The 12,839-nt window shown below is 45.5% G+C and overlaps 1 protein-coding gene across 2 annotated transcripts; it reads right to left on the reverse strand.

Annotated features, from left to right (window-relative positions):
* Positions 1–5,104: 5,104 nt before the first annotated feature.
* On the reverse strand, positions 5,105–12,776 carry Pdp2 (pyruvate dehydrogenase phosphatase catalytic subunit 2). Of its 2 annotated transcripts, none has more exons than XM_006255048.5 (2): positions 12,600–12,776; positions 5,105–10,630 (listed from the first exon to the last, which is right to left on the reverse strand). In XM_006255048.5, exon 2 carries the CDS (start codon positions 10,627–10,629, stop codon positions 9,037–9,039), a length of 1,593 nt encoding a protein of 530 aa, XP_006255110.1. In that variant the 5' UTR covers position 10,630; positions 12,600–12,776; the 3' UTR covers positions 5,105–9,036. The 2 variants fall into 2 exon arrangements, with proteins under 2 accessions (XP_006255110.1, NP_659559.2); NM_145091.4 differs by having other exon boundaries at positions 8,641–10,671; positions 12,600–12,684.
* Between the last annotated feature and the right edge of the window lie 63 nt (positions 12,777–12,839).

The raw sequence follows: 12,839 nt of genomic DNA on the forward strand, positions 1-12,839 counted from the left end.
ATAATATAGTGTGCATAGCATATATGTTTATACTATATATACACATATACATATAGTATAATATAATATAGTTTAATAAAGTGTAATCATCAATGGTTGAGATGGCCACTTTACCTCCGCAGTTCCCAGTGAATCCTTTACTATACTCTCTTGTTTACAAGTAAGTCCCTAAGGTCCCCAAGATTCAAGGGAAGGGGAATTTGAGAGATCAGGCCAGCCTCTAATCCCAGGAGCTGGGAGGGCTGAAGAAAGAGGATGGAGCATTTAGAGCCAGCGTGAGATATATAGCAAAACCTATCTCAAACAAAGAGGGAAAGGGTAATTACACCCCAGCGATGGACAAGCAGAGTGTATTGAAACATCATACAAATCACAATCAAAAGCAAAAGGAAGAAGATTCTAGTCTCTAGCCCAGGAGCAGCCAGAAGAATAGCCCAATTCCTGGGAAAATGTGACTTTATCTTACGGAGAAAGGTCAAAATCTTCCTCTTTTTCTTTTTCATTCTTTCATCCTAACGTTTTGCTCATCTATCTACCTATCTATTATCTATTTATCACCTATCAGCTATCTATCTACCATTTATCTATCTATCTATCTATTTACCTATCTATCATCTACTTTTGTAATTCTGGGATTGGACCCATGGCCTCATAAGGGTTAGGTAAGTGCCCTACCACTGAGCTACATCCCCAGCCTCCTCCATAACATTTTAAATGAATTTATATTGAATGTACACATCATGTCATATGCTGGGCTGATCCATGGTTATCCAGGGGAAAGCCAGACCAGAATCCTGGTGCTGCAAAGAAAATAGGCAGACAGATGAGATGGGAGACATTTGGAGAGATGAAATAGGGCTAAAAATAGAAGGGGTTGCTTGGGAGAGAGACCTAGAAAGTCAAGGGGTCTTCCTGATAAGCTGTGATCTAGCAGAATTGGGCTGAGAGATCTGGGTAAACCAAGAGGAGGTAGAAAGTGCCAGGGAGAACAGCAAGTCCAAAGCCTTGATAACATTCTAAAAACACTCTACATGACTCTGGCAGGGAGGGAGGCCAGCCTACAGAAGAGGAATCTGAGTTCTCAACCAAAGGGTCATGGAAGGGAGAAGAGGAAGAACAGTCAATTTGATTGTATGGTAGCTGCATCTGACTGCAGGGGCAGCTTCCATTTGAGACACAGAAGTGATTTGGACTATTCTTAAATCTGGGACAAGAAGAGTGCAAAAATTGCAGAGACTGGCAGGCTGTGGCACTGGCCATAAAGAGCAGTTTGTTAGATTTACTACGTAGTTCACAAAGGAAAACAAGTACTTGAAGACAACTCGTCCAAGTGGCAGCCACTGTACATACCTGAGACCTACGACCTCCTGCTCTGGCAAACCTGGGCTACAACAGCCCCTTCTCCATAAAGCAGGACTGGATGGCCGCGGCACAAGACAGTCCCCACTTAATCTCAGCCCCAAAGGTGCCCAGGGTCCCCTGAGTCTTCCTGAAGGTATATCAAGCTACACCCCAGGGAGACTCCGCTCTAATTGGAATTTTAGCACTCAGAATCTCATCAGCTTGGACAACCCTCCTCAAGCCAGCTTCTGCAGGCACCAGCACAGCTGGATGGCGACATCTAGAGGCAGCTTCCTTGTCTGCTATTGCCTCATACACAAAGCCGACCGCTCCCTACCCTAGTAACCTTCCTATCGCAGTACCCGCGTCAATCACTGATCCAGCCACCAGGTGACGCTCAAAACACCCCATTCTCCTATTCTTCCATGTTATGGCCCTATTTGGGGGTGGCGAAATCCCAAAGTAAACTTTGGATCCTCTTCTCTTTCACAAAGCCAGCGACATGCTGGCTGAGGATGGTAGTCCCACCACCTCACCCGCCCACCATGCTGTTTTGTGGTTTCAGAAAGCACTCTTCTCTCGGGGCCACAGTCCACTCCTCTGACTCACCGACTAGACTCATGAGATGTCCCCGGACCCAAGTGAGATTATGATTCAGCCTTTGCTTGCATCTCCTGCGGTGGAGCTTCTTGTAGCTAATTGGCCATTTCTGTCCATCTGTCCATATCTGTGTTCTGGTACCAGATCCTCACGGCCAAACTCCTCTCTTCTCTTTGCTTTCATGCCAAAGCTCACTGTTTTCCTCATTCTCCAACCTCCTCTTTTTGCTGGTCCTTCTCTTTTCCTTGGTGTCTATCTATCCATCTTTCCTAACTCATTTCACAACCAGTTTTTGTATCCCTGGGGTGGAACAGGAGTGAGTATATGGGAGGGGCAGGAGGTACTTAACCCGCATCTGATCATGACCTTTACCTCTTAATCCTTGAGTCTCCACAACACCATGCCCAGATTATCCTTTACAATCCTTTTCTGTCCTGACAAGTCACTTGAGGGCCCCTCTTTGCTCACAGGTCCACGTTTAGAAAACTTTGTTTCCACATTCCTAGGAGTTTCCCACTGCCACTGCCTCAGAAGCCTGGTCTCCAGATTTGACTGGATCAGATCTCAGGCTTCAATTTTTGTGCTCCTTTCCCTGGATGTCTCTTCCCTGTCCCATGTTGCCAAGATCATGAGCTTCTTAGCCCCATCTAGCCTAAATGACCAGCTCTAGGACACCCAAGGCTTGTGCATTGTGGACAGAACCACAGCCCTGGGAAAACATCCGGTGTTTCTTCCGCAGGGAGCTGGGGGTAGATGAGATGCTTTACAGAGTCTGAGAAAGGCAGGCAGAGTTGTGGACAAAGACACAGTGGGCTCCAGGGTGCCCCTCCACAGACTGCTCTCCCGGAATCCCAGCCTGATTATTCCCTTTGCAGTGAAGGTCAGAAGAGGAATCCTGACGTCCTCACTAGGCTCCGATGCCCCATCCAGCCATTGCTCAGACTAAGTCATGTACGCAGAGAGCAGAAAAGGTCAGAGGCCAATGAGACCAAGACACTCCCACAGTCAATAAAAATTCACCAGTCCCAGATGGAGTCAGTGACCCGGGAACCTGGCCACTGACAACTCAGAGGGCCAACAAGGCTCAGCACTACTTAGGGGAATTTAGTAACATCAAGTAATAGAATAAAAATTCTAGAGATGAAAGGTTAAATCTATACATTTAATATTCCCAACTGGGTGATGGTATCCATACCTGTGGTCCTAATGGTTTGGAGATTGGAGCATGAGGATCTAGAGTCCAGGCCTGTTGGCAAAACTCCTGTCTCAAAGAGAAACTGTGAGCACAGTGGGGTGGGAGGGGGGTGTTGAGGGGACTGAGTGTAATGGCTTTTAATCCCAGCATTCGGGATGCAAAGGCAAGTGGATCTCTATGAGCTGAGGCTACCCTGGTTTATATAGCAAGTTTCAGGCCAGACAGGGCTGTATAGTGAGCTCCTGTCTCAAAAGCGACAACCAAGGATTTTTGTTTGTTATCTTTATGTCTTTTTCCCTTTCTGCTCTTTTTTATAGTTTTTACATTTTCTGTCTTCTAGTGTGTGCAGGTGCCCGCATGCAGATGCACCCATGCAGATGCCCCCATGCAGGTGTCCCCATATAGGTGTCCCCATGCAGGTGCATGTTTATATGGATGTGAATGCAGGCATCTTCTGTGTGGAGACCAGGAGATAATCTCAGATGTCATTCCTCACCTTGTTTTCTAAGACAGATTATCTCTTAGTTGACCTGGAGCTTGACAATTTGACTCACTAGGCTAGGTGGCCAGTGAGCCCCAAGGATTTGCCAGCCTGTCTCCCCAGCACTGGGATTAAAAGTGCCTTGCTGTCAGGCCTAGGTTTCACCTGAGTCCTGGAGATCTAGCCCAGGTCTTCATGCCTGTGCAGACTGAGCTCTCTCCAGCCTGTGTCCTAGTTTTATACTCTAAAAAAAAAAGAGCTGGGGGGCTGGGGATTTAGCTCAGTGGTTAGAGCGCTTACCTAGGAAGCGCAAGGCCCTGGGTTCGGTCCCCAGCTCCGAAAAAAAGAACCAAAAAAAAAAAAAAAAAAAAGAGCTGGAATGTGTAAATTGAGGGTATGCAGGCTGATTCATAATAACCAAAGCAGTATCGAGAGTTAGCACAGCCTTTTCTTTTACTATCAGAGATAGTGAAGGGGGAAAGTCTAAGACTTGTTGTAAGCATTAAAAAAATTAGGTTTATTTTATGTATGAGTGTTTTGACTGGATGCACCTATGTGCATGGTGCATGCACAGTGCTGGATGTCACAAGGGGGCCTAGGATCCCCTTGAACCATCGTTATGGCTGACTGTGAACCACCATGGGGTGCTAGGAATTAAACCTGAGTTCAGATCCCCAGTGCTGCCAGGCATGATGGTGTGTTTACACCCTTGACTGCAAAGCCATTTCTCCAGCCACTCCACCTACAGTTTTTAATAAGGACCCACTGAACAATATCATTTTGGGTCCATTGAAGCATGGTGTCATCTTGGACTGGGATCTTCAATTCCATGGAGACAGCAGCCTAGACTTTCCCCTGGGGACTGGCTTTATACTAACACAAAACCTGTTTTTTACAAGTAGATTCTCAGTAACAATGAAATCCTAGCAGACCTTGGCCCAGCATGCATTGTGAGCCTCAGTCTTTTTTCTTCTCAGTTCTCTGCTCACATGGCTAACATAAATGAATACTCCTAAGGTGTACTACTAAAGAGGACCTGAGGGGTTGAGGATTTAGCTCAGTGGTAGGGCGCTTGCCTAGCAAGCACAAGGCCCTGGGTTCAGTCCCCAGATCCGAAAGAAAGAAAAAAAAAGTCAAAAAAAAAAAAAAAAAAGAGGACCTGAATTTGATTCCTAATACCTACTATGCAGCTCACAATTACCTGTAACTCCAACTCCAAGAGAGCCTCTGCCCTCTTCTTGCTCCCCTGAACATCTGCAGTCACGTGACATACCCACACTTAGTTAAAAATAAAATATTAAACATAAACAAGAACTCCCCATGTGCTTAGCAGCAATGATAAGTTTTAGTGCACCAAGCTTCTCTTTGGAGTAGACTCGTAAATAGTCCAAACTCTTCCTTGGTCTGATAAATATGTTGAACCCAAAAGTTGGCCTGACAGCCTATGGGCTAGAAAAATTAATGTTCAAACTAAAGGAAGCCAAATCTCATTTTGCCTCTTTTATTTAAAAGTTCTACTTAAATATCCTCAAAGGTTAGAAAATCGGTGTCAGATAGGACATCGGTACAGTTTAAAATACAAATGCCAGTAATTATTAAAGTACATGGTTAATGATTGCTTGCAAGGAAATGCTTAGTAAGAAACACTTTCCAGGAGGCAAGTTAGACACCAGGAACCAAAGGAAGAAAGCACAGGACCTCAGATGGCTCAGGAAACTGTTACATGGTAACCTAAACATGCCTCCCCCACCAGGCTACACACTTGACCGTTTACGCTTGAACTGCATTACTAGCTTTGATCCTCAAATCCAAAGCTAGTGGCCTGCTTCTACAGCAGCTGCGGCACTTCAAAGACTCAGCACTGCAATGGCTCCATTCCAGAATATTCTGGTTTAACCTGGAAGGTTACAGCTGTCCAATGAAAGAACAGAAACTGATGGTCAAAAGGACAGAACAGCCTCCTTTTGAATGTTGCCATTCCACATAATTATACCCTTCTTTATCTGAAGGTCAAGCCGGCGGCATTTTATCTTTAAAAGGTGTCGACTGGATTGTGTCCCAATCAAGTTTTGTGCCTAAAAGCTTTTTAGCTTTTATTAGATCAAATGTACTTCTGGGGAAAATGTGCATATATTACATCTCAAAGTTTACATTACAATAAATTAACTTTAGCGTTACAAATAACATCTCCAAAAACTGAATCTTATTAACACGATCTAATATACATTCAAAACTATCATCTTTTCTACAGCTTTATTAACTTTGGAAATCAATAGCACTGCACTGTTTACACATAAACATCTAAATTATACCATTTCCATACGTTTCTTACTGCAAATCATAAACGTCACTTTAAGTACCAAGACATACATCTGCAATACTAAATGGTCAATCTCATTATTTAAATTTTAAAAGTCTAAAAATTGAAATCTCTGTATGAAAGGAATGATAAGCTTCGGAAGAACGGACGAGGACCATGAGTCTCCTTCCTCATTTCAGTGTCCCAAAGCAAAAGCTCGTTTGCCTCAAGGGAGTCACTGCCAAGACCCATAGCCAGGGGGATAGACAGCCACTGGTGAGTAACCAGAAGACAATACTCACTGGAACAGGCAGAAAAGCCGGGTACAGAGGCAGAGAAAAAGGTAGGCTATAAATTAGCCTTTCTTCTCTCTCAATATTTCAGTTGAAAAGCAGGGACAGCTATTAGACACTGAGAAAACACAGACTCGCTTGGAGATACAGATGGGAGATCTGTGTTCAATCAACTCCAGGATAAGTTACTCCAGGATAAGGCTCCAAGGATGATCCTGGGTTTAGCTGGCACAGAAAGCAAAGGGCAAAGAGAAAAAAAAAATGTCAAATAGTGCCTTCCATTCAAATAACAAACCCATAAACCTAGTAGTGACTCATGTTTGGGGTTATGTTTTATTTTCTGAGGCAAGGTCTCACTGTGTGGCCTAGGATGGCCTTAGTGCCTAGCTGGCACACACTATTTTTTGTAGAAGGGTCTCATGTATCTCTCTCGAACTTTCTGATCTTCCTTCCTCCACTCAAGTGCTAGAATTAAGGCATTCACCACCACACCCAGGCTTCTCGATTTTTATTTTGAGGCAGCAGAGTCAGGGTTGTTATTTTAGGTAGACGTAAGCACGAGGATTAAGAGATAGAGGCACTCAGAAGGTAAGCCACACCTGAGAGCATAAGTGTGGGCCTCTCAGAAAAGAGCCACAGAAAGTAAACACACCCAAGTGTGGGTACAGGCTCAAGGTGAGCTGCCTACATTTTACTTTTGAGTAAAAAAAAAAAAAAAAAAAAATCTAAGAGATCAGATTCAGAACAAAAGGACCCAAAAGAGTTCTTTTTCTTTTTTCTTTTCTTTCTTTTTTTTTTTTTAAACATAAAACCATTATCACTAAACAGGTACACTGGGAAATGTACAAAAAACGATTCTCATTTTGGTTTTTTTGTTTGTTTGTTTGTTTGTTTGTTTGTTTGTTTTTTCTGGTGGGGACTGGAGGTCAAGGCAGGGTTTCTCTGTATTGTCCTGGCTGTCCTGGAACTCTGTAGACCAGGCTGACCTCAAACTCAAGAGATTCACCTGCCTCAGCCTCCTGAGTGCTGGCATTAAAGGCATGCACCATCACTGCCTGGCTCTGATTTCTTTTTTGTGTGTGTGAGTTCATGTGCCTCAGTGCACATGTGGAGGTCAGTGACATCTTTCAACTCCTTTCATCACGCAAGTCCCACGGATGGAACTCGGGATTTTGAGACTGGCAGCCTTTACCCACTGAGCTAACCAGTTTTGCTAACCCAGTCTGAACTTGGCAGAACGTCTAACCTGCAAAGCCAAGGGGGCCAAACCTAGTGTGTGGATGGCACAGTGGATAAGCAACAGAAAGGATCAACTAAAGAGCTTTGCCTACGGCACTGACAAGGGACAGGAAATTAAAATGGCCAAAAATAAAGTGTGTTTCCATTTAGGGACACATTTCCTGCAGTTCAATGCCACAGCCAACCAAGAGAAGAGGAAACGTATCCCCTGAAACCGATTTGTATGGATTAGTTTTTAAGCAGACACCAACGACCCATGAGGACTATAGCCAGATGCATTTTAACTTTCACCCAACTATCACACTAAATATGGTCTAGTCTTCGGGGCGTAGCCACGGCAACTCAACAGGCAGGGGCAGGTGGCCCATCTGATAAGTCTCCCTCCTCCCTTCCAAGATGCAGAGAGAAAGCCTCGGCTCCTGGCTCTTCATAAGACCTTACTTTCACTTCTCTAGATCCAGGCTGAACTCTCAAGTCCACAAACCACTGAAAAAGTCCGTCCTGCCTAAATGTCCTCAATTACCACGTCATCTTTCTTCCAACCTTTGGATGATAGAAAGAACAGGTAAGGTTTTCCAGTAACATCAGGATGAGGCCAGGCAGAATAGCAGAGGTAGGATTGTGTCACAGGGAATCAGAATGTTTGGAGGCTATAATCAAAAGGAACCTAAAATTATGAATAACCCGTGGCTAAGCCTAGGGGGAACCGTTGACTAAGCAAAAATGCCAGGAGTTAGGGATTAGACAGAAATCACCTCCCCAGGCGGCTCAAAGGTTCAGAAGTGAGGCTCAACGGAGGGGAACGATAGCTGCACAATTAAATTCAGCTGATCCAGAGGCCTAGTTCCTCTCATCCTCAGCTGAGGTCCCAAACATGCTTCTGGCAGTCCTGCTTACAAGCTTGAGATTCAGTTTTAAAATAAATTTAACCAGCATTAAAACACAAACAGCACAGACTATCCAGAGTATTATCACAGTCGTTTCATATAAACACACACACACACACACACACACACACACACACACACACACACAGAGGGAAGTTAGAACACAACATAGAAAAGTGCCCTGAAGATTGCTTTGTAAACCTAGGCTTCCCTAGTTTAAAAAAAAAACAAACAAAAAACTAGAGCCAAGAAGTTGCTCATAACGAGAGTTCAGAAGGATCACCTCTATAAAATTTGCAACTGGGTCTCAGAAGATCCTGAAGTTCTTTATTCTTAGACTCATGATTAAATTTATCCTTTAAAAGCACAGGATGACACAATTTAACAGTCTTTATAAAGGACATGGGCTACATGAGCCTAAGCCAATTTTAGTCTTTATTTTGTCTGCTGCATAGAAGAGCTGACCAACACACAGGACAAAATTCGCTCCTAATGTCTTTTTTTGTTTGTTTGTTTTTTTGTTTTTTGTTTTTTGTTTTTTGTTTTTTTGCACTAAGGATGGTTTTCCCTACCTTTCGTTAATTACTCAGCAACCTATGTCTGCCTGTTCTTTACTAAGGTTTGGATTGCTCACTAAGGAATGAGTGGAAATGTTCTAAATAAAGGGCATTCGAGTTAGCCTTGGCAACAGGGTGAGACTCTTAACCCTCCTTAAAATAGGTATCAATTGATTCTGAGTTAAAAAACACCACCATGACAGTGATGTCATCCCGGTACATCCTGGCCACATCCTCTGGCAGCGTCAACATGGCAGCCAGACGCTCTGGCTCCATTTCCCCATACTCGTTGCTCCCGATGGCATGTCTGATCAGATGTGTGGCTGCATTCTGGTCAGCTGCATGGAGTCCGCTGGCTTTCCTCTGCAGCAGCAGACTCTGCATGTGGCCCAGGTTGGCTGGTCTTTGATCCAGGGCTGGCTTCTGGTGACCGACCTTGGACAGGTGCCCCACCACCAGCCTTACCACATCCTCATTGTCCAGCATGTCCCAGAGGCCATCTGAGGCCAGCACGAGGAACTTATCTTGGGGCCTAAGCCTGTGGTATGTGACCTCAGGCTTAGCAGTCAGGTAGGGTGGAGTGTGGTAGTGGGGCGGGGTAAACTGGTAGATGTTGAGGGCCTCGGTATCAAATCCCCTCTCTAGGACGTTCCGCTGCAACTCTTTACTCCATTTTAGCTGGACGTCCCCGAAGGCCCTGCAGGGTAGGAGGACACCCAGCAGCCTGTCATCTATGATGAGTGTCCTGTCCTCAGACTCGGGGTGTTCTCTCTTAAGCCGGGACAGCTCTGCCTCATTCCAGGCATTGTGGTCACAGGTAAGAGGTAAACATGACCACGCTCCATTGTCTCCCTGGACACCCAGGATAGCTCGGCAGTCGCCAGCATTTGCTATGTGCAGGTGAACTCCGTCGACGTGGGCCATGCAGGCTGTCGCCCCAGAAAAAGCAACCTGGAGGGATAAGTTCTTCGTTACCTCATCTTCCAGAGGAGCCTGAATTTCTAGCGAGATGTCGGAGTCCAGTCTCTGGAAGGAGTACATCAATGCCTCTTCAGTGCTTAGTCCCGTTTCCATATGTAGGTCAAGGAGTTCCTGCCAATAGACTCGGAGGTGGTCCAGATGAACCGATGTGATATCTTTATAAATACTGTCTCCGGGGTGCTTGAGCCACTGCAGGATGGGCAGCAAAGGCTTCATGTTCTCCATGGCTTCCTCCATCTGCTCCAAGGTCTTATGGGACATGAGGGACACCGCCATGTAATAGAAAAGCCTCTCGCTCACCGCCTGTGCACACGCATGGCCACCATGCCCATCAAAAATACCAAACATCGTCCCCCTCGTCTGCACGCAGGAAGCCACACCTTGTCGGTCTTCCACTGGGGAATTGGCCGCCAACTGGTTGCTCTCAAACCTTAACACTGAATTTGGAACTCCGCTGTTGAAATCCAGAACCTTGTGGGATGACTCGCCAGCTCGGAGCAGGTCACTGACCTGTTCGGGGCTGAGCTGCAAGTGGAAATCCTCTTCCTCGGTTGATGTGTGTCTGTAAGCTTTCCGCAGAGCAAAGCCACCATGTGGAGAACTGTCGTTCACGGCCAATGATGCGGGAGAAAAGAGCCTCCATTTCACTTGATTCCTACTCGTGGCTGCCCTGGAGTACAAGCGTCTACCCCCTCGTAACACAGCAATACGATTCCTTGCAAAATTGAAGATCCGGTAGGACGCAGTACTTGACATTCTGAAACAATATTGGCAAGTGGAGGTGGAGTGTTTTTCAGCCTGAAAGTTAAAGAGTTTATAAAAGCTTCAAAGTTCAAATTACTAAAAACACACTGACTGCTACAACATTCCTTTTGCTAATATGCTCTCTGAATTTATAGAGCCAATAAGGGGTTCCAGCCTTCCTCCAAGCCAATTTGTGTCTTCTTTTCCTCTCTTTCCTAAAGCCAGAGCCTACAACTAGCTCCTTTGTTCAGTCTCCCTTGCAATATTTAACTTTTCCCTTTGGTATCTGCTCCCCCACGTAATCTATCTACTCCATGAATTCCAGACATACAGCTGTTTACTAGTGGCTGTCCTGAGTCCATCCCTGTACCTGGTACACATTACTATATATTATATAAATATAGTACATAAATATTAGCTCAACATGGCATTTTTTTGGAGCCCCACTGACACTAGCTACTTAGCGGACGTACCGCTTCACTGTCTCATGGGCACTATATGATTGGCTAAAACATTATTGTCATTTTGTGCATCACTAAGGACTGAACACTTGGTCTCTTCTATCTGATCTACCACTGAGCTACATTCCCAGCCCTCCTTTTCACACTCAGCCTTGAACTTTAGATCCTCCTGCCTCAGATTCCAGGGAAACTAGAATTATAGTCACCAGATGCTGGTCTCAGAGTCCCTGTGTGATTTTTATTAGTCATTGTTTTATTTTTTGAGACAGGGTCTTATTCTATCACCCTAGCTGACAAGGAATTCACTATGTAGATCAACCTGTCCTCAAACTTAGAGATCTCCCTGCTCCGACTCCCTCAGTCCTGGTGTGTGCCACCATGCCAAGTTTTTACAACGTTTTGTAAAGATGTAATGAAATATGACACTTCCGGGCTGGTCATGGTGCTAACATGCCTTTAATTCCAGAATTTGGGAGGCAAAGATAAAGAGACAAATTGATCTCTTAAGTTCAAGGCCAGCATGATCTACACAGCAGACTTATTTTGTGCGTTATTCTGGGCCAGCCAACGTAACAAAGTGAGGCCATGGGAATGGGGAAGGGGGCTAGGAACTGGGACTGTGGGTATATGCTTTAATCCCAGCATTTGGAAGGGAAAGGGGCAGAATTGGAGGCCAGGTACACAGAGAAACCCTGTCTTCAAAGAAAAAAAAAAAAAAAAAAACCAACAACAAAAGGAAGGAGTCACTATTTTTGCCCTTGGGGTATATTCTGTACAGATTTTTATATCTTTGGGCCAACTACTTTGAATATGACTCTGTATTAAAGACAAAGTTTTCAGTGATAGTACTATTTATGGATTTTGGCATAAAAAACATTCACAATTACTGGGAATTTGGAGTTTGTTTCCACTAACTAATCTGGTACCAAATTACATGGCATTTGCAGCCACCTTTCCCTTACTTAGTTCCAAAATCAGTAGGTCAAAGGGTATAAACGCACTGTCAAACTGATTTCCCAGAGCCATCCCGCTGAACTTGGGACAGATGAGGTCGGTCAGGGGCAGATGGCCTCAGACGCCTCTTGACCCTGCAGAAAGGACAGGCAGCCGTGCGCAATGAAACCCGTTCGCCTCCAATGGGACAGAATTTAGGACCCCTTAAGAAACCAAGTCTCTTGATTTCTTATCTGGACCGCAAGGCTCTAACAACTCCCAGATCCGGTTTAGTGGCTGAACCTTTGCTTTCCAAGGTATAAGAAAGGAATCCAGTTGGGAAGTCCAGCACACGGGTGCTCCAGTACTAGGAAGCTGGTGCAGGGAGCCGGCTTAAGCAGCGGACTCCTCCACCAGTGCGCGGGCCCACGTGGCGCGTGCGCGCGAGTGGGGTGACCATGACCGGGAACCAGCTCGTCCCGCCCTCTCACCTCATCCCCTCTCCTTCTCCGCCCCATCACCTGAGGGACTCGTAAACCAGGCTAAGGAAGACGGTCCGTCCGCACCCCCAGTCGTCCCCTTCCTTACCTAGTATCCTCGTCCTCTCCTCACCAGCTCGCGCCGCTGACACTGGGCGAATCCTCTCAGCTCAGGTCCTGAGCACAGTTCCGCGATTGCTGCGACTGGATCTTACTTCCCTGGAGAGGCCCCTAGTTAAGGAACCAGCACCAAAAGAAAGCTCCCTCCCGCCATTCCTGATTGGCTTATCTGCGGAGGCGGGCCTTTGACGGACTTTGATATTACCCAATGGATGAAGAAGGCGAAAGG

The sequence above is a fragment of the Rattus norvegicus genome, chromosome 19, assembly GCF_036323735.1.
Source record: "Rattus norvegicus strain BN/NHsdMcwi chromosome 19, GRCr8, whole genome shotgun sequence".
Classification (NCBI taxonomy): domain Eukaryota; kingdom Metazoa; phylum Chordata; class Mammalia; order Rodentia; family Muridae; genus Rattus; species Rattus norvegicus.

Excerpts from the sequence above, each read along its gene's own strand:
- Pdp2 (XM_006255048.5), bottom strand. The coding sequence starts at position 10,629 with ATGTCAAGTACTGCGTCCTACCGGATCTTCAATTTTGCAAGGAATCGT.